This window comes from Sciurus vulgaris (genome assembly GCF_902686455.1).
Source record: "Sciurus vulgaris genome assembly, chromosome: 9".
NCBI lineage: Eukaryota > Metazoa > Chordata > Mammalia > Rodentia > Sciuridae > Sciurus > Sciurus vulgaris.
Window position 1 is genome coordinate 91,166,689 of NC_136469.1, and position 22,058 is coordinate 91,188,746.

The 22,058-nt window shown below is 35.3% G+C and overlaps 1 protein-coding gene across 1 annotated transcript in view; it reads left to right on the forward strand.

Annotated features, from left to right (window-relative positions):
* Window positions 1-12,412: 12,412 nt before the first annotated feature.
* TMPRSS11A (transmembrane serine protease 11A) overlaps window positions 12,413-22,058 on the forward strand; it is a 49,613-nt gene continuing 39,967 nt past the window's right edge. Inside the window, exon 1 of the mRNA XM_079152678.1 lies at window positions 12,413-12,558. Within this exon, the coding sequence (XP_079008804.1) occupies window positions 12,548-12,558 (11 nt within the window). The 5' untranslated portion in view covers window positions 12,413-12,547. The remainder of the gene's footprint in view (window positions 12,559-22,058) is intronic.

A 22,058-nucleotide genomic window follows, 5' to 3' on the forward strand; every position in this document is an offset into this window, starting at 1 on the left:
AGTTACATCATCACATTCAGGATATTCAGGAAAGCAGAAACAATCCTCATGGATCCTGCATCACTTGCTGAATGGATATTTCATGATTTAAATGACTTTAATCCTGGAAATATGTTGAAACATTCCACATGGTATATTTTTGGAATAATAGCTATGCTACTAATTCCCTTTTGTGTTATGAAAATAGGTTGCCACACACTCAGAGAAAAAAATCCACAAACTCCAAGTAACAGCACATCACTTATGCTTCAAAAATTAAAAACAGGGGGGATGATGGAAGCTGCCAATGAATCTGCTTTGAACCCTTTAGCCCTTAAAAGCAAGACTCTGCTTCTGGGCATCTTTCCGTGAGATAGTGCTGAAGGAGACGCTCATTCACGGGTGGCTGCTGTTAATGGGGTAGATCCCATGCCTGGCATGGAATTTATGGGTTCCATATCTTTGAGTTCAAATGCCTGCTACCCAGCAGCAGAAGAAATATGGACACACTCAATATCCTTAAGGCACCAGCTGCCCAGAACTAGAGAAGATATCGGGCCAGCAGATAAGCCCCAATTAGTCTGTTCCTGCTCAAACTTGCTTTCATTTACCTTGAAGAAGCTTTCTCACAATAAATCCTTTTGATGTTTAAATCTCTGTCATAAAGGCACAGAGTCCTGGTCTTTACTGTTTAAACAGATGCCATCAGGACTGGCTCACCCACTGGGTCCCACTACACCACTTTTTGGGTCTTTGTCTTTATTTTCTCTTTATTTCTATTTTTTATTCTCACTGTATTTTCTTTCTTTCTTTCTTTCTTTCTTTCTTTCTTTCTTTCTTTCTTTCTTTCTTTATTTATTTATTTATTTTTTGGTACTGGGGATTGAACTCAGATGCACTCAACCACTGACCCATATCCCCAGACCTTTTTATATGTTATTTAGAGGCAGGGTCTGGCTAAGTTGCTTAGAGCCTTGCTGGGTTGCTGAGGCTGGCTTTGAACTCTCGATCCTCCTGCCTCACCTTCTGAGTTGCTGTGATTACAGGTGTGTGCCACCATGCTCAGCTCTTAAGATATTTTCAATCCACTCATGGCTCATGTTTTGGAGAATAGTTCAATCACCATGCAGGTCATAGTGATAAATTAGCAAATCTATCACCTTAAACTTTCATTTCTCTATGGTGAGTACATTCAAAATCCTCTCTGCTAACTATTTTGAGATATACATTTGTAATGGTTAATTTGGATTGTCAGCTTGATTGGATTAAGAGATGCTGAAAATTAAGAGGCTTCTGGGTATATCAATGAGGAGTATCCAGGAATGATTGGCATGTGGGATAGAAAACTGAAATGGAGACCCTCCCTAAGTGTGGGTAGTACTGTTCAATAGGATGGTGGCTTGGATGGAATAAAAGTTGGAAGAACAAGGAAGCAACAGCAGATGCAATTTTGATTCTTCTTGAAGGGGTTCTTGATTGCTGCTGCAATCACAGGAGAATATCAGACTCTTGTTCCTCACTCTTCCAAAGTGGACTCTGCCAGTGATTCTCCAGGGAGTTTCCAAGAAGCCTTCAGTCTCAGACCAGGGTAGCACCATTGATTCCTCTTGTTCAGAGGCTTCAACCTTTTGAACAGTGCAGCTACTGGTTCCTCCAGCTCTCCAGCCTACAGACAGCCATTGTGAACTATCTGTCTTCTGGTATCATGTAAGCCAATCTAATATATCCCCTTTTTATAATCATACTTACTGTTGATTCTGTTCCTCCAGAGAACCCTGACTAATACAACTGTGCATTATTGTTAACTACATTCATTCTACTGTGTGACAGGCAAACAGAAATTCCTCCTATCTAAAGGTAACATTGACCAACCTCTTCCTAGTTCCTTTGCCCCAACTTTCTTCAGTCTCTGGTAACCCCTATTTTATTCTGAACTCCTATTAGATCAACATTTTTAGATTCTCCATAAGAGTTTGTAGCCTTATGCAGCGAACAAGGCAATTTGAAAGTAACCAACCAACTCCCCTATCTTTGTAAAAGTCATTCCTTCATCCCATTCTTCAACTCTCAGAATCATTATACCTGCAAGAGTGACTCTCCACCTGAAGCACCAGGAAGTTTCCCTACTCACTGCTGGTGAAATCTTTAGCAAATCAGCTGCCACCCTTTGCCAGGGATTATCTGTGCCCCACAGTCACTCAGGATGGCATCCTCTTTGTCCAGCAGTTAGTGAAATAAGCTAATCCATCCTAAATATTCTGGGATCACTCTATCAGATCCCAAGATAGTATTTGAAGTGAAAGAGATTCATTACAAGGAGATTTTTGTGAAGAAAACAATATGCATGCTGGAGGAGTGAGAGAGACTTCAGAATGCAGTGCAGGTCTGACCCTTGTGCAGTAGAGAAGGAGAGAAGAGTTGGATAGGAAGAATTCCACATGGCAGTGCAGTTCCAGAAAAATTTGACTGAGTCTATGAGTCCTGAAGTCAAAGTTACCTCTGAGGAATCCTGTCTCCCAGCTATGGACCTGCCTTAATAACTCAGCTGTGCTTAGACATAGGCTGGGAGGAGCCAGTGACAGGTACCACCACAGTAACAATGCAAATGTGGGCTTGCACCCAGCAGCTGGGCCACCTATCAACTATACTCCCCAAAGCAATAGGTCTGAGAGGCACATTTGCATGATCACCTCAATTGCAAATCCTTGCCAAAAATTATACACAAAAGTAGATTCCAAAAATAAATTAGAAACCTAAGTGAGAAAGGAAAACAAAAAAACAATCATTTTAATATTAAAAATCGAAGAATGTCTTTCAATGTATGATAAGGAATAGTTTGTTAAAACAAAGAATCAAAAATATTGGGGCTAGGGATATAGCTCAGTTGGTAGAGTGTTTGCCTCGCAAGCACAAGGCCCTAGGTTCAATCCCCAGTACCGCAAAAAAAAAAAAAAAAAAAAAAAAAAAAATATATATATATATATATACATATATATATATATATATATATAAAGTATAAGCTGGGCATGGTGGCACATGCCTGTAATCCCAGTGACTCAAGAGGATGAGTCAGGAGAACCTCAAATTCAAAGCCAGTCTCAATAACTTAGTGAGGCCCTAAGCAAGATCCTGTCTCAAAATTTAAAAAGGTTGGGGGTGGCTGGGGATGTGGGGAGGTGGCTCAGTGGTTAAGTGCCCCTGGGTTCAATTCCTAGTACATATTTATATGTAAATATTTATATGTAAAGGAAAAATAGATGCATTTGACCTTGACTGTTTCTGTTATGCAATTAACAATATGGATAGGTTTAAAGATATTTGAAATGACTAAAATGGACAATATAAAACACTCCTGGAAATCAACAAGGAAAGTAGTACTCTCAGTAGAAATATGGTCAAAGAATATGAAAAGGCAATTTATAAAAAGAAAAAAAAATTCCAAAAGCTAGCCAGCATATAAAGAAATGTTCAAATAAGCAGTATCCAGATAAATATAATTAAAATCAAAGTAAGGCATCACTCTATACCTAATAGACAAGTAAAAATGTCAAGTGTAGGAAAGGATGCAGAGCCTTCATGGAATGCTGACACAGCAGTCAGTTCTAGTCACATTACTTAAATGCATGTCCCATGACCCAGAAATTCTATTATTCTACATCACGTGCTAAATCACTTTCAAATTGTACCAAAGTACATTTTCTTCAGATTAGACTAATGATCAATGATCCACTCTGTATTTAATTGCTGAAAGGAGAGGAGTGAGATTTTTTTCAGATTGAATAAATTTCTCAAGCTTATTAGAGTAAACTAAAGGTTTACATTCATGCATTCTGTGCAAAATAAAAAAAATATGATTGATCTCCCTGATTTCAGGCAGATGACAAAGCTTTGGAATGTTAATCTTTTCATTTCAATAAATTTTCATATTTATAACAAATACTTGTAACTAATTGCACTAAATGGCAACTTTGATTGGAATGAACAGATTAACACATTCCCATCTTTGTGTTCTACTTAATTAAAAGCATGAATGGTATGATAGTTATCACTGTGATATTCCTAGATCATTATCAAGCCATAGCCTTTTGTTTTACATGGAACAGGGAAAACAGACTCCTCCTTAAACTTCAAGGATAAGAGTTGTCACATGAATCATCTCTCAGGAGATACAGAGATGCTGGGTAATAGATTCCTCTACTTAGTAGCCCCAACTGCTAGAAAGCACTAATGCCATATTCCCAATAGTTCTAAATTATCTTTCATTCTTCAACCTTTCATACTTTAAAACAATTATTATTTCCCTCAAGCTATTAATTACACTGAATTATGTTAGGCATTGGGTCATGAAAGTTTTTTTTAATTATACATGTTTTCCATAAATGCATAATTATATATACATGTATATATACACATATATGTGTATTCATATTATATTAATAATTAAAATTAAAGTTACATGAGACATAATTTTGTTTACATTGATTGATATGTGACTAAACACTAAGGTTTCCCAGTCATTGAACAATTTAGTCTCTTTGAATGTTTTGCAAATTTTATACCTCTTTGATAGTTTCTCATAATTTCTTTTGGACTTATTAGACAAAGACCTTAAATCACCCTAAAGGCAGGATTATAAAAATCCTTCCTAAAGTTCAAAGGACCCTGAATGTCTAAAACAATCTAAAAAAGAAGAAAGTTGGAGGATTCACATTTTCTGATTTCAAAACTTGGTACAGATCTAATCAAGAGTGTGGTACTTGAAGAAAGACAAAGAGACCAATGGAATAGAGTAGAGGGTCCAGAAACCAGCCCTCATATAAATGATCAAATGATTTTCAACAAGGTACCAAGACCAACCAAAGGGGAAAGAAAATATTTTCAAGAGAGTATTGAGAAAACTGGATATATGCATGCCAAAAAATGAACCCACACCTTTGCTTTATGCTGCATACAAATATTAACTCAAATGGAATCAAAGACATAAAAATAAGAGCTAAATGTGCAAACCTTTGGAAGAAAACATAGAGGGAATCTTTATGACATTAGATCTGGCGATGGTTTCTCGTATATGATACCAAAGCACTGATGACAAAAAAACAAAAAGATAATTTGTACTACCTCAAAATTTAAAAATCTGTGCATCAGAGCACACTATCTAAGTGAAAAGACCCCATAGAATGGAAAAAAAAAATATTTGCAAATCATATATCTGTTCAGGATTCATATCCAGAATATATGAAGAACTTCTACAACTCAACAACTAAAAAATAGACACTACGTTAAAAAGTGACCAAAGCACTGAATAGACATTTCTCAAATGAAGATATACAAATGACCATAGCACACAAAGCAATGTTTATACATCACTAATCATTAGGGAAATACAAATTAAAAACACAATAAGATACCACTTCACACCTATATTAGTCTGTTTTCCTTCCATTGCGAAAAAAAAAAAATTAACTGAGGTTGAGCACTCTATAAAGAAAATAGATTTATTTAGCTCACAGCTTCAGAAGTGGAAAGTTAAGTAGCATGATACTGGTTCTGATGAGGGTCACCTGGTTCATTGAACCATCATGGTCAATAGGATCATAGTGGGAGTGTATGTGTAAGAGAGAGATCATATGGTGAGTCAAGAAGTCCGACAGCCAGAGACAAGCAAGGCTTGTTCTATTGTAACAGCTCTTTCATGAAACCCAACCAGGGTGCCATAACAACTACATCAGTTCTCCTCAAGTGCGGCACTTGCATGATCTAATGACTTCTCACTAGCCCCGCCTCTTAAAGGAAGGTTCTACCACCTTCCAACACCTCCACATAGAGGACCAAGCTTCCAATACATGAAGTCTTGGAAGACACACTCAAACCATATGCAAACAATAGCAGTGCCTGTTAGAATGAGGAAAAGATAGCAAGTGTGGACAAAAGTGTGCAGAAACTTAAAACCTGTGAATTGCTAATAGGAACATAAATGTAGCTGTTGTCAAAAATGGTATGACAGTAGCTTTCTCAAAAAAAATTTAAAATAGAATTTACCTTACAAGCCAGTGATTCCCCTTCTAGATTTATAATCAAAAGAACTGAAATCAGGGACTTGAACAAACATTTGTACACCAATTTTCATTTCAGGATTGTTCACAATAGTCAAAAAAAAAAAAAAAAAAGGAAATCAAGAGTCTATTGATAGATGAGTAAACAAAGAATACACACACACAAAAACACACACATATATAATATGTTATAGATATACTATATATGTTATGTATATGTTTTACATATGTGATACATATCACAATGGAATATTATTAAGCCTTATAAAGGAAGGAAACGTTGACATGCTATCATATGGATGAACCTTAAAGACTTTATGTTACATGAAATTAGCCAGTCACAAATACTATATGATTCCCCTCACATGAGGTAACTAGTTAAATTGTATTCATTACATTGTTTCATGTTAAGAAGTAGAATAGTAGTTGCCAGGGGTCAGGGGTAGGGAAGAAAAGGGTGTAAGGAGCAAAATAAATGTGTGACAACTTGTGTGATGTGTATTCTGCAAAACAACTTGTAAAAACAACGTGAGTGCTGTGATGATGTAATGTTTACCTCAAGTAAGATAACATATGTGACTGACTCCTGCCAAGACTGGCTGGCAGAGTTCGATAAGAAAGGATTTATGAAGACTGACGACCCAACTTTGCTCAGTCTCCAGTTGACACCGATGATGCCAGTACTGCACCAAGCCCAGAGACTCACTGACGCTCGCATTGACCTGGTACATCCGTCACGTTCCCGTGGGGGTGACCGCGGAGCTGCCTCGGCCTCGTCTTCCCCGACAGCGTTGCTGCCCTGTGTGAGTCCAGCGTCACCCGCACAGCCGGAGACATCTCTGCCCAGCATGGGGGCTGTCCTCCTTTGCCACCCAACCGTCCTCACATATCGGGACTCCGGCAAAGGGACTTCCCCAGCAAGATCTCCTGGGCTCTCCTCCTGACTCACCCCTGGAACTCGCTGCCCTTCGACTTAAGACAGGCTGCATGGGAGTGGACCTTAGGAATGGGTTCTTAACAAGGAGTGAATCTTGCTTATTCGGGGTTTATAGTATTCTAATTTATTGATTAAGTAATGTGTAAAGAATTAAGATAATTATAATACTTGTGTGATTAGCATTAAATTGATTTGGACCAAATTATTCTCATTGACTCCTCCTTGCCGCTGGTGACTTAGGAATTTAGTATTCAGTAGATATACAGCTTTGGATTGGGAAGATGAAAAGACTTGAGAGACAGTGTTTATAGTTGTAGAATAATATGAATGTGAATGCACTTAATGCCAAAGAACTATTTCCTTACAAGTGGTTAAAATGTTAAAGTTTGTTATACATATTTTATCAAAATAGATTAAATGAAATATAAAAGGAAAGGACACAGGGAGAACAGAGGAGAGAGCCCTGAGAAGATGGGGGGAGACATTTTGTTTTCTATACAAGCCATTTTATCTGAAATGCCAACTATTTGTAGGATAAAGTCAGTGTTACATGCTTATCAGTAACAGTAGAAAAATAGAACCAGTAAAAACCTCTGTACAACTGCAATGTTACTCAAAAGAGAAAGGTATTGCTTTACAATGTTTCACACACATGAATTCAAGTTTGAAGGTACCTAAATAAAAAAAAACTATTTCTTTTACAAACATTATGTACAATTGAAGTGTAAACAAGTTTTACAAAGTACTGGTTATGCAGGTTGTAGAGAACATTTGCAAATTTAACAGACACAAGCCAAGGAACTCCTAGAGCCACCAAAGCTACAAGAAGCAAGGAATGAGTCTTTTCTAGAGAGCTTGGAATGAGTCTCTTCTAGAGAGTTTGCTAACACCTTGATTTCAGACTTATGGTTTCTGGGAAATTATATCTCAAGGACCTAGAAAAAGAACAAACCAACACCAACATTAGTATAAGACAGGAAATAATTAAAATCAGAGTCAAAAATCAATGAAATTGAAATGAAAAAGTTTCAAAAAATCAATGAAATAAAAAGTTGGCTCTTTGAAAAAATAAACAAAATAGATAAACCCTTAGCCAAGGTAACCAAAAGAAAGAGGAAAAAAAAAAAAACTCAAATTATTAAAATTCTTGATGAAAAACACAGACACTACTGAAATACAGAGGATATTCAGAAAAGATTTTGAAAACTTATACTCCAATAAATTAGAAAATTTCTAGAGACATATGACATAAGACCTACCCATACTGAAATAGGAGGACAGAAAATGTAAAGAGATCAGTTTCAAGTAATGAACTTGAAGATTCTATCAATAGTCTACCAACGAAGAAAATCCCAGGACTAGATGAATTCTCAGCCAAGTTCCATCAGACCTTTAAAGAAAAATTAACATCAATCCTCCACAAATAATTCCATGAAATAGAAAAGGAAAGAACCCTTCCAAACTCACTCTATGAAGCTAGTATCATCCTGATACAATACCAGACAAAGACACATTAAGGAAAGAAAAATTCAGACATAAACACAGCTATCTCATACCAGACATATGCACCAAAAACATACCTTGAAGAAAACGTAGCCTCTTCAATAAATGGTGCTGGGAAAACTGAAAATCCATATGTAGTAGAATGAAATTTAACCCCTATCTCTCACCCTGCACAAAACTCAACTCAAAGTAAATCAAAGACCTAGGTATTGGACCAGAAACCCTGCTCCTACTAGAAGAAAATGTAGGGCCAACACTTCAACATGTTGGCTTAGGAACCAATTTCCTCTACAAGATTCCTAAAATGGAAGAAGTCAAATAAAAAAATAATTAAATGAAATGGTCTAAAATTTAAAAACTTCTTCACAGCAAAGGGGAAAAGAGCATGAAAAGAGAACTTACAGGAGAAAATTTTTGCCACCTGCAAAGATTTGCCACCTCAGATAAGGCATAAAACCTCTAGGATATACAAAGAACACAAAAAATTTAACACCAAAAAACCAAATAACCCGATGAATAAATGGGAAAAGGAACCAAACAGACACTTCTTGAAAGAAGAAATATATGAAAAATATTCAACATCTCAAGCAATTAGAAAAATGCAAACTAAAACTACATTGAGATTTCAACTCACTCCAACCAGAATGACAATTATTAGTAGACTACAAGTAACAATAAATGATGGTGAGGAGGTGGGGAAAAGGGTATACTGATACATTGTTACTTGGACTTCAAGTTACTGTAACTTCTCTGGAATGCAGTAAGGAGATTTCTCGGAGAATTTAGAATGGAACCACCATTTGACCAAGTTATCCCACTCCTAGGTATATATCCAAAGGAGTTAAAATCAGCATATGACAGTGATGCATCCACATCAATGTTTATAGCAGCACAATTTAAAATAGCTAAGCCATGGAGCCAACCTAGTTGCCCATCAACATGAGTGGATAAAGAAATTGTGGTATATAAACATAATAGAGTATTACTAGCCATAAAGAAGAATGACTTTATGACATTCACTGGTAAACAAATGGATCTGGAGACTATCAAATTAAGTGAAATAAGCTAATCACAAAAAAAAAAAAAAAAGGTCGAATGTTCTCTCTGATATGTGGATGCTCACCCACAATAAGCAGGGAGTGGGGTGGATAAGAATAAAAGTTCAATAGATTAGGCAAAGGGGAATGAAGGGAAGGGAACAGGGATAGGAATAGGAAAGGCAGTGAAAGACTCTGAAATGACTTTCCTGTGTACACACATGAACACACCCTCGTCAATCTCAACATGATGTATATCCACAAGATGGGGATTCTAATTAAAATGATATATCCCATGCTTGTATAGATATGTCAAAATATCTTCTACTGTCATGTGTAACTAAAAAGAACAAATTTTAAAAGGAATAAATTTCTCTTGCTTTTAATCCATTAAATTTGTGGAGATTTATTAAGGCAGCCACAGGAAACTAATATAGTGACATAGGAAGCAAGGACATAAGTGAAGGAGTTTAAGAATAAGCAAAAGAGTTTAAGGAAAGACCAGAAGTGAGAAATGTTTGCCCAGGAAGATGGAAAAATGAATAGGTCAGAAAGTATAAAATGACTTCCTGTAGCATTACGAGTCCTTTAGGATCATGGTCAGGAATTTAAAATTAAATCAGTCAACTTTCGTGTTTTTCTCCATCTCTCTGTTTATCCGCACAAGAGTATAGGTGAAGAATCACAGAAATTTGAATTTACCTAAAGTTATCTTTTCATCAAAAGAATGTAAAGAGAAATGAAGGAGTTGATGACACATTTAAGGAAATGAGTTTAATGATTGTCCTTTTTTTTTTAACTGCTCTAATATCCAATCACATCTTAGGAGCATCCATAGCAACCAAGCAAATATCTGTTTAATGAGTTACTGAATGCTGTGATGTTTAGCACACTAAGCTGCTCTGAAATGCCATAACACAATAGAGTGTGAGCTACTACATGCATTGACCCCCTAAGCTATGTGACATTATTCACCTCTTCATTTTTCAACATGACAACACTTGTTTGTCACCGGTATCAATTTTGTAGTTTCCCTCTGCGTGAGAGGACAGTAACATCAGCTGAAGAAAAATCTCACAGAAATATCTTACATCTCTCCCAAGAGATGAGGCTACTACCTCATCATGTAATCTTTATGCATTTTATCAAAATGTTACATTTAATTTGTGACAATAGCAAAGCAGCAGGATGTACATTTCAGTTACATTGACAATTTTAAAAAAACAAAACTTAAGAATTTCTACAATAAATTTCAAATATAAGTAAAGACTAAGTAAAAAATGACTCTAGAAATTTATGAATGTTATGAATTAATATAATCTCTTGATGTAGATGTCTAAAGTGAAGCAAAAATTAAGTTCATCCATAGTAGAAATGTGATAGTTGACAATCATAATATTTTACTTCTTTATCCCCAACACATCAGAGAAATTAATTGGGGCATTGTAGTTGTTTGAAAAGGTACAACAAAAAAGATAGATTACAATAGTGACTAAGGGCTGCTGGTCACTACCTCCAACTCCAAAAGTTGCTACTCATTTCTGGAAAGTAAACTAATATTTAATAATATCCAATAATCAAAACTAATCACTAAATATCCAATAATCAAAAATCCAGAGAACTATGAGCCAGATGACATTTAGGGCCAGGTTTTTTTTCTTTCTTAAACATATACAAATGAACTGAAGTCTTAATAATAATAGACAATATTTCTGTAGTGCCTCCATCACATGAGGTAATATTCTAAGTATTTTACATTTATTAACTCATTCACACTTCTCCAATACCTTACAAGGTAATTACTAATATTATTTTTACAGACATGGAAACTGCAAAGATTTGAATCCTGGCACTCTAATTCCAGAGTCTCTGTATTTGAATTACTATGTTGTACTAAGATTATTTCAAATGTACTTTGTCAAAGTATTAAAAAGCAATGATGACTGAAAACCTTCATTTAGAGTATTATTTTCCTTTAATAGGGAACATTTGGTTGAAAGAGCATAGTCAAAGCTAAACATTAAATATAGTTCATAGTTCAAGTAATTCATAGTTCAAGTAATTCTTAAAAAGAATAAAGTTGATCTATATCTCCCAAAGTAGAAAGATCTTCAAAATACTAAGGGAAGAAAAACCACTTGGTACAATAATGTATATGATATACTTTTTAATTAAGATGCTTTTAATTTAACGTGCTTTTTCTGGGGATGCGTCTTTGTTTGTACATACTGTTTCTGAAGAAAAAGAAAGGGACCAAGATCAGGACGTGGTCAAACAGGGATTCAGTCTCATTTCTAAGGTTCTTTGTCTAATTGAAAGTATTTGCTTCTTCTCTTTCAATTTTATTCATTCTGATATATACTTTTAAAAACATATTTATGATATTAAATCATGTTGGGAAAATCTGGTTTGATATTCATTTATTTGCCTGTGCTTTCAGAAGTAGATATTTTTCAGAGAACTTAGTACATATTAATAAATTCACTATATCCCTGTGAAAGATGGATATTAATAAATTCATTATATTCCTGTGAAAGATGGAGATGCTTGTTCAATAAGAATTTATGATTTGTTGAGCTATATAATGAATGCAGCTTTTAAGACTATTTGATTGCTTTTATTGTGTTTTTATGTGAAGTTTTCTTTAAGATATTTGTACGCCTACCAATAATCTTCTTTAAACTCTTAATCCAGTGCATACCTAAGATATTTATCATTCAAATCCTCACAGCCAGTTTATTCTTCTTTAACAAAACTAGTCAATACAAAAAAAAAAAAAAAAATGAAGAAGAAGAAAGAAAGAAAACCTATTTCTTTCTTGTTGGGACTATATTTTCTCTGGCTGTTTTCTTCAAGCTGTTCTTTGGGCTGAGGCTTCTCTGTTCAGACTTGTCAAACTAGTTTCATTTCAACTACTTGTAATTTGTTTCCTTATTTCTTTGAGCCGTAGACCTCTAACATATCAAGAAATGCCACAGAGTTGATTAGAAAGTCCAGTTCAGTGTGGGAAGACGTACAAGATCATATTCCTTCTGGAGATGATGTATCGGTAAGTTGGTTTTGTTTTGTAAATGGTCATTGCTGTTTTCTCTGTCAGCAGCTAGACTTCCATGTCAGAGGGTTACTGCTGAGGTATCCTCAATGGATTCAACCCGCATTGGAGCCTGTGACACTTCTGGACTTTTAACAACAGTCTGTATTAATTAACTTCTGTGTTTAAAAACAATGTTTTTGTATTAAAAATCATTGACAGAATTACTTCACGTTGGCAAGTTTAATAATGAATGGTTGGGATTTTAGAAGAAGTTAGTGAAAAGCTGTGTTACACTGTGTCCTGATTGATTCTGCATTGGGAGGGAGGGTTCATTTGTTTTAAGAAAACCCTCGCTTGAGCAATCTGACAAAATTTCAATTCTATGCTACTTTCTCCTTAGCTCTTTTCCCTTGTACTTTCTGGTAGTCCACTGGACATATGCAGATTGGGAGGTTGATAGCTGCAGAGTCACCTGTCTCCTAGTGATCTTAAAAGTTATGAAAATAATAATATTTCTGTGTTGTTTAGATTTATGCTATTTTTAAAAACATTTTTGTATATGTTATTTTATTTAAAAGCTAAGACAGTCTTGTGAGCTCAGTAGAATAGGAATCATTAATGCCCATTTTTAAGGATGGAATCTTAGTGAAACAGAAGTTAGGAGATGTCTCCAAATCTACAGGGCTGTCAGATTCCAGCATCAAAGTTGTGTTCCTCAGTCTTTAACTTCTTAGAGTTCAATGTTCCTTAGTAACTACCACTTCTCTAGATGGCAAGAACACCACTGAGAAATTCAGAGATGAGAATTTAATACTAGATTGGTCATTAACTTGGTGAGCTTCCTTGGGTTTCTTTTTACACTCACAAAATACATATTTATGTCAGTCCTATAAGAGCACATAGTAACTGCCTCTGAGCCTCTTAGAAAGGATCTTTAATGTTTCACTCATAATCAGTACTCCATAAATACTTATTGAACAAGTAAATGAAAAACCAGATGTCAATATCTAGCATTGATGTTTTGCTCATTTATTAAAACTCACTGAATTTGAATATCCATACCCCAAGCTTATGGAAATCATGGTACTATAAAACAGGATCTCCAACTTCTCATATTTCACATTCCCCAAATAATTTTTTTAAAATATCAAGTCTCATTATTTTTTTCTAATGAACATATGTATTTATAGGAATGGTTGCATTTTAATGGAAGCAAAATACAGCAATAATGCTGGTGGTTTGTGTCATTGTTCTGGACATTTGTAACACATGCTAATTAAGAAAGGAGACAGTGGGAAACACTGAATGGTCATATTTTCTTTAAGCCTAATTCATGGTACACTAATTCAGAACTTGGAAGATTTGCAGGAGACAGAAGGTCACACTAATAGGCACAAGACTGAAGAAAAGCAAAGTCTTAATACTAACACCTAAGTCTCACCTGCTCTCATCTCACCTACACTCATTCTAAAATACATTCATATTCAGGATCACCATTCTCATTTATCCATTAAAAGGAAACAACATGTAGAAACCTTACCAAAATATATTTTATCCATACTCTTGTTGTTTGTGCTCTCATGACCTTGGATCTCTTCTTTGAGGGTTTTGTGACCCTCTTCTTTGTATGGCAGATTAATTTCAGTGTAATGACATTTTTGTAACTCTATTTGCATTTGCCTTTAGGAATATCCATACTCCTACTCTCTCAGATATTCTTTAATAGTGATTCACTCACTTTACAACCTTGATTTCAAAATATCACCAGGCACGGTGGTGCACGCCTATAATCCCAGAGCTCGGGAGGCTGAGGCAGGAGGATCATGAATTCAAAGCCAGCCTCAGCAAAGTCAAGGCAACTCAGTGAGACCCTGTCTCTAAATAAAATACAAAAAGGGCTGGGGATGTGGCTCAGTAGCTGAGTGCTCCTGAGTTCAATCCCCAGTACCCCAAAAATATCCCTAAAACAGATAAATCTTTTACAAAAGACAAAATCTCCCTACAAAGGATTTTTAAATCTCCCTATAAAAGATAAAATACCAAATGAATTCTTCATCTGAGATTTGTATCCTAATCCCATAAACCTAACATCTCTCTCTTCTTATAGTTCTTTATTTTGGGCATTGATTATTAATAAATGCAAAAATTATTTCCTCCTCTTCATTATCATCTTTAGAGAAAAAAAGTAGTCTTAGGCAAATCTTTTACAAGAATTCATGTTTTACATTTTGATTTTGTTTTGGATAATTGCTTCAGTTAACTTGTTAATTTGTCAAGGTTAATTCCTAAAATATTCTAAAACTAAATCTTTGGAGTTAAAATCAAGATAGCAAAGTCAAGTCTCCATATCAGTTACTGATTACTATACTTGGTATAAATTTTTAATTGAAAATTTTTGTTAGTTTTCAGCAAACTCACAGTGCTTTATGTGCCACATTTGCATTACATTAGCTCATTTAATTCTCCCAGCAATCCTTTGACTTTGCTACTGTTAACTCCATTTTATAGAGGAAGGAAGTAACTAGCTCAACACCATAAATTGATGAGTAGAACAGTGGAAATTTGGAACCTGGAAGTGGAGCCAGAGCCTGGAATTAGCAAAGAGGAGGCAGCTTTTCCTTCTTTTTGATAATTTTTAAGAGAAAAAATTTTTTGTTTTTAATTTAAAATTTGAGTATAATATTCACAGAGCTTGTAATTTAGTGGGATTCTATCTATAGTTGATGGTGTGAAATATGTGTACATCTCATTGAGATTTAAAGGGTGATTTATAACCTCTCCTTGTCTGTGCTTTTCTTTTCTAATTGACATGTAGGGAATAACTCTGGTAGATAAAAGAGGGAGGATGGCAGACACATGCATATGGTACTTGGAAACTAAGATTTTAGGAATTTATGATCAGGTAATTTTATAATTCCAGAGTGGGTTGACATTGTGATGATTATAATACAGTGAATTCATTATCTATTTTTTAAGTATGAAATAGTTCTTGTGCATAATTTCATTTATTCTTTATAATTCTGAGATAAGTTAGGTTTGAGATTACCTTATTTTACAGGCAGGAAAGTATTTGCCCCAGATCACAGTTAATGAATTTTAAACTGAACCTAGTCACAACTTTCTATCCCCTACATATTCACAAATATGTCTCTGAAATATCTTGAGCAGTGACAAGGAATTGGTAATAAAAAATACAATGACAAGAATTGGTAACAAAAAATATACAAACAGCATTTGAATAGCATTCTACTGAAGACATTCACATTCATTATCAGAGTGGTCTGTGGTCTGGTTACAAACATATAGCCTTAAAGACAACCAAGTTTTCCCCTATCCTTAGCTCTGTGACTTGTATTGCCTTTCCTTATTAGTGAAATGGTAACAATAAGACCTAACTCACCAAGTTGTAGCATAATGACATGAGATCACCTATAAGAAAATTCCACCGATCCAGAGTAGGACTTGGTATTTGTTAGAGCTGGGACTGAAGCCATAGTATTCTGTCCATAAAGGGAAGGCCATGTCTGTATACCTTCATGCTTATAGAAGACTGTACCTGGCAGATGGAGAATTGGAAGATTTTTTAAAAATCCTTAAATCTCATTATTATTTACATAATGGAAATTTGTTATTCATGCTATTTTAAATATTTACAGAGAAGTTTTCAATAGGTTCTTATTTCCTATCATAATTTCCCATAACACAACTTGAAGGAAAAGTATTAGATTGTATCATGAGTTGCAGGAAGGTAGAAACCATGTCTTGTATGTTCCTACCTTAGTAAGTCCAGCATGATGCCCAAAACATAACAGCAGTGCAATAAAGGTTTGCGGAGAACAAATATAGAAGAATGGATAGATAGGCAGTTGGATAGATAGATGGATGGACAAATAAAGGGACAAACAAAGGAGAAATGAGATAATAGGGATAGCTTCTTGGAAGTAATTTATTAGGACATATTGACATTGTACAAGACTCTGACAGACATTTGAATATGAATAATTCATTAGGCATACATTCATATCATCCCAGCCTGAGTCTTAACCGCCAATCTAATACAATCCTTACAAATTTTAATAGGTGAGGCTATAACTTATATCAAAAGCGTACTAAGGCTAAGCACACGCATGTGCCTGCACACACCAACACACCTTCAACATAACATTAGGTACTACCTATCTTTTCTAGTTGTAGAATATTCCATGATAAAGTTTTGTTCCTTTATTCCTTTATCATACTTGTTCAATAGTATCTTTGTTTTATTGTGTCACAGTGGGCCACAAGAGAACAAAATTTTTGGTGATTAATGACATATTAAAAATATCCTGAGTACTTCCTGATACCTAACTATCTAAACTCATTTCTGTGGGGCTTTAAAATCCAAAATGCAACTGGTACTAAAATTACCTAAAATATATATTCTCATACTAACGTGCTCATTTTCTCAGCATGACTGATTTCTATTTAGAGTAACGACAGAAAAGACTGATAATAATAGCTTATATTTGTATATTATTTACTATATACTAGTCACTTTACATGTATTAATGCATTTAGTCCTACAAAATAGATATTAATTTTATTTCCATTTTATAAACCAGGGAATTAACACACAGAAGGGCCAAATGCTTTGCCTAACATTGCAGAGCTAACAAGTGGCAAGGCTAGGATTTGACTCAATACTCAACAACTTCAGAGATTGTGCTCTTATTCTTAATACTATACATTCTCAGGAGTCGGTTCAAACATTTTGTGTGAATTTAAACTTGTGTTTATTGTGTTCTATCATTAAACAAAAATCTAAATTCAACAATATTTTTTAAAACCTTAACAGACCTTGACATGGCTGCATTTCTGTAGTATGCTAATTTTAAGTCCTTTGGGTATAAAGAGAGGAGTGGGATAACTGGGTCAAAAGGTGGATCCATTCCAAGTTTTCTGAGGAATCTCCACACTGCTTTCCAGAGTGGCTGCACCAATTTGCAACTCCACCAGCAATGTACAAGTGTGCCCCCACATCCATGCCAACATCTATTATTATTTGTGTTCTTGATAATAGCCACTCTAATTGGAGTAAGATGAAATTTTAGAGTCATTTTAATTTGCATATCTTTAATTACTTTAATATATTTATTAATTGCCTGTATGCCTTCTTCTGTAAAGTGTCTGCCCAGTTTCTTGGCCCAGAACTCTATTTTGCTGTTATCTCAAAGTGAGAATTAAATGACAGTTTTATCTTGGGATAAATCTGGAAAAGTCCCTTTCTGAATAAAGACAGAAAGATCTAAAAGGGTAAGAATCTGAAGTTAATACCACTGATTAGGGTTGGGCAGACGTTAGGGCCTTAAGAACTTGGAGTAAATCCAGCTCAGCAAGCCATGTATGATAAGCAATGAGTACCTGCGTGCCTGTCAGAAAGTGACAGGGACAGGAGTACACTCTGCCTCCATGAGGATGTGGTACATGGGGAGGGACTCAGGGAAAGGTGCTCCCAACTCCCTTTAGTTTTTGTTCTCTTCTGCCAGTCTTGGCTTCTCTCATCTTTGCTCTTTTCCCCACCCTCCACCCCCGTTCGCCCCATTTTAATGCCTGGGACCACAAAGAGGACTAGATTGATAAGGTATTTAAGTCTCTCTTTTCTGAGTTCTTGATTTTCCTTCTCTGAGTCCCTGAACTCAGCTCGGCCTGATTCTCTTCATCATTTTCAAAAGAACGTTTATCTCGCAATGATATTTTATCCAATTTTTTACCTCCCTTTATGCCTTATCCTCGCTGCCACCCACATCAGAGAATTAGACACAGAAGAAATATAAGAAGTTTCCTTGATTGCTTCTTAAGTATGCCATGGAACATCACAACTTCAAAACACTTCTGTGCAACAGGAACATCCCAAGAAATATCAGGAGATGTGGTGGTAAAAGGTATATTTGTGAACTTTAGGAGAAGATGTATATATATGCAGAGGATCAAGAATTTAAATAGAGAGATCGTTTGACACAATAGAAAAATCAGTATCAAGTTAAATAAAATCTTTCAAAGCCTACAGACAACCCGAAATATGTTCATCGGTTTTCCTGTACACACCCTCCTTGTCTCCATGTTGTCTCTGCCACTATTATGAAAGACTCTCTGGGTTGGGGAAAGAAGGGAATTCTAACGTTTTGAAGTACATGTGAATTTAAGTCCAATGGAAAGGCAGAAGATATAAAAGCAAAATCAAACTCAAGACTTAAGCATGGTGAAGATTAGAATAACTTCTGACCAGTAAAATAACGTCTACTTGCAATTCACTAAACTTCTCACTTATCTTTTAAGCTTTTGCATTCCACAGATTATTTGTGGGGTGGGAGTAAAGGAAATCCTGTTTGGAAAAGAAAAAAAAATGTTCGAAAGGCGATTTAATATAATGGAAACAATGGGTGTCTAAGGCATAGCAATCAAAGTTCAGCCCTTGAAAGGAGGATGGTTAATGGACCCAGTGGTGCACTCGGATAGGAGGAGTAATTTCTAGAGTTCTATATAGCACAGTAGGGTAACTATGGCTGACAACAGTCAATAAAGTATTTCAAAATATCTGGTAGAGGCAGGGCATGATGGCACATATCTGTAATCCCAGCGGCTCCAGAGGCTGAGGCAGGAGGATCATGAGTTCAAAGCCAGCCTCAGCAAAAATAATGTGCTAAGCAACTCAGTGAGAACCTGTCTCTAAATAAAATACAAAATAGGGCTAGGGATGTGGCTCAGTTGGTCAAGTGTCCCTGAGTTCAATCCCTGGTACCAATAAATAAATAAATAAATAAACAAAATAGCTGATAGAGAGAATTTTGAATGTTTCCAACCCAAAGAAATGATAAATATCTGAGGTCATCAATATGCAATTACTCTGATATGATCATTACATATTGTGCACATGTCTTGAAATGTCACACTGTACCCCATAAACATGTCAACTTACTACACATTGGTTAAATAAAAATACTTTTTTTAAAAAAAGGCTAAGTCCTAACTTTGCTGAACAAGTTATTTATCCAAAAGTTGTTTACCTGTAAAATGACAACAAATATTTCTGACAAGTGTTTGAAAGATGAAATGTGATAATATATCAACAACTCTTAGAAAGTTGGCACTTCCCAAATAGTAGCTCTTGCTTCTATCAATTTTAGTATTAAATATTCATTCTAAGAGAGTTACAGAATACCGAGGTATCTATATATTAGAACATATAAAGTTGCCATGAAAAGTTACTGTCCTTGTAGCAAATGATTGATTTAGTGACTCAGAGAGAATCATAATTTTCACTGACAAAAGGACAATTAGCACTTTGGTTCCTTGGCCCAGGCTAGGAAAAGGAAGGCAAAGTTTTCTGCATGCATTGGCTTCCTGAAACACATTTAGCATCTTTGTTTTAAGAGTTAAGTAGACTTGTAGGTTGACTGGGAAGCTGTGCAACAATTTCTTCCATTTTACATCAGACAATGTAATTTGAACTTCAAAATACTTTTTATTAAGACTTGTGGGAGGGTGGGGAGTGAGAGAAGAATGGAGGAACTTTAGATTATATAGAAAGAAACAGGGGGTATGAAAAATGGTAGAATGAGACAGACATCATTACCCTATGTACATGTATGATTACATGAATGGTGTGAATCTACATCCTGCACAACTATAGAAACGAAATGATGTACCCCATTTGTGTACAATGAATCAAAATGCAGTCTGTAAAAATTTTTTTAAATAAATAAATAATTTAAAAAGAAGACTTGTGGGAACAAAACCAGTCTGTAATCGAGCATTTGTATAATAGTCACATGCACCTGCATTTATAATGATAACATATGTCTGCAAGAAAGCAGAAAAATAATCTTGAAAGAAGAAAGATTTGGAGCTTATAAAATTATAAAGGACATGTGGTTGAAATTGAAACAAACAGAATGGCTGCCTTTTAGGGGAAGCTTTTCTAGGAAAAGGCTGATCCCTGTGGGGCAGAGGGCTCATAATATCCTTTGCTTAATTCAAGTTGTCTTTGAACTTTACATATAGGAAAATAATGAGAAATTGCATATTCCATCTATGATCATCAATAATTCATACTACTCTATGTATTCTTCAAAGTGTGTATCTTTTAGCTTTTAAGATTTTAGAATGCAAATTCACACTATCAATTATTACCATGTTTCTTTGACAGAGTCTTGAGAAAAAAAATGTCATGAATATACCCTTATAAAAGCGGAGTAATATTACCTGAATGAAGGTATAATGGATATGATAAATTGGATTCCACAGAAGTATAGATTGTGTTGCTCAGAATAAGAGTAATTTATATTTTCCCTTTCCTTAAAAGAATGCAGAGTGCCAATTAGGTCATGATTAGGGATTACCTTTAGATCTCTTCCCATTTCAATTTTCAAGAGTTCACTTCATATTCCTGAAATTATTACCTTAACTTTTTAACTTTTATGCCCAGCATAGGATCTTTTTTCATGGAATAATTCCCACTACCACACCCTAAAAAAATTAAAGAAGTTTTAACTCACACATGCTTTCTTTGAAGGCTACAAGTTTCCATCCATTTTCATTAAAATCATAATATTTTTAGTTGTGGTAGGCAGAATTCTAAAATGCTCAGAAGATCCCTATCCTCTAGTGTGCATTCACCTCTTACAGTTATTGAATCTAACACTAATCTAGAGACCTCAGTTCAGCTTCGGGGAACTCAGTTCTGCTTAGTACTTGAGTGATCTTGGAAGAGGATCAAAAATCTCAGATAAGAAAGGCAGCCCCAGCATCACCTTGATTTCAGCTGTCTGAGAGCATGAGAAGAGAACAACCATGCCACACACAGAACTGGGAGCTAATAAATGCATATTTCTTCAAGCTGCAAAATTTGTGGTAATTTGTGACATGCAATAGAATATGAATATACCTGTGCTTGTTTTATGGGTGCAAGTAAAGCAGGAAAAAAAAAATACACAAACAAAATGGTACACCTGTGCTTACAAATAGGCTAGATTTCAGAAGTCTTTGCTAAGTGTATTTCTTTTCAAATCTGAATGAATTTAAGCGAATGACTAACACACCTTCCACAGAAGAGGAACATGATGACACATTTTTGCTTTCATGCATTGCTTGTTTAGATCCATAAAAGTTGGTAGCAAGCTCAAAGTTTATTCATAAAGGATTAAATAGCTATAGCTTTAATGCAGGGCTCCTTCAGATTTTGCAATTCAATGTTGTGCATGGCCTGTATTCCCCAAGGTGTTCTCATAAGAATAAACACCCTACATATTAGCTTTTCACACTAGTCTGTGGTCATCTTTTTCCACCAGATACTCACTGCTCCCTTCATGGGATTTGAAGATTTAACCTCTGTGGTACTTGAGCAGAGTGTCAATAGTATTGAACCACTCTTCTGCTCATGACCTGTGATTCAGTCCATAAGAGTGTGAATTCATGCCCTGTGCCTGGGCAGCAGGGGTGTGATCTTTTTGTCATCTACTTTCTCCATTTGTTCTACT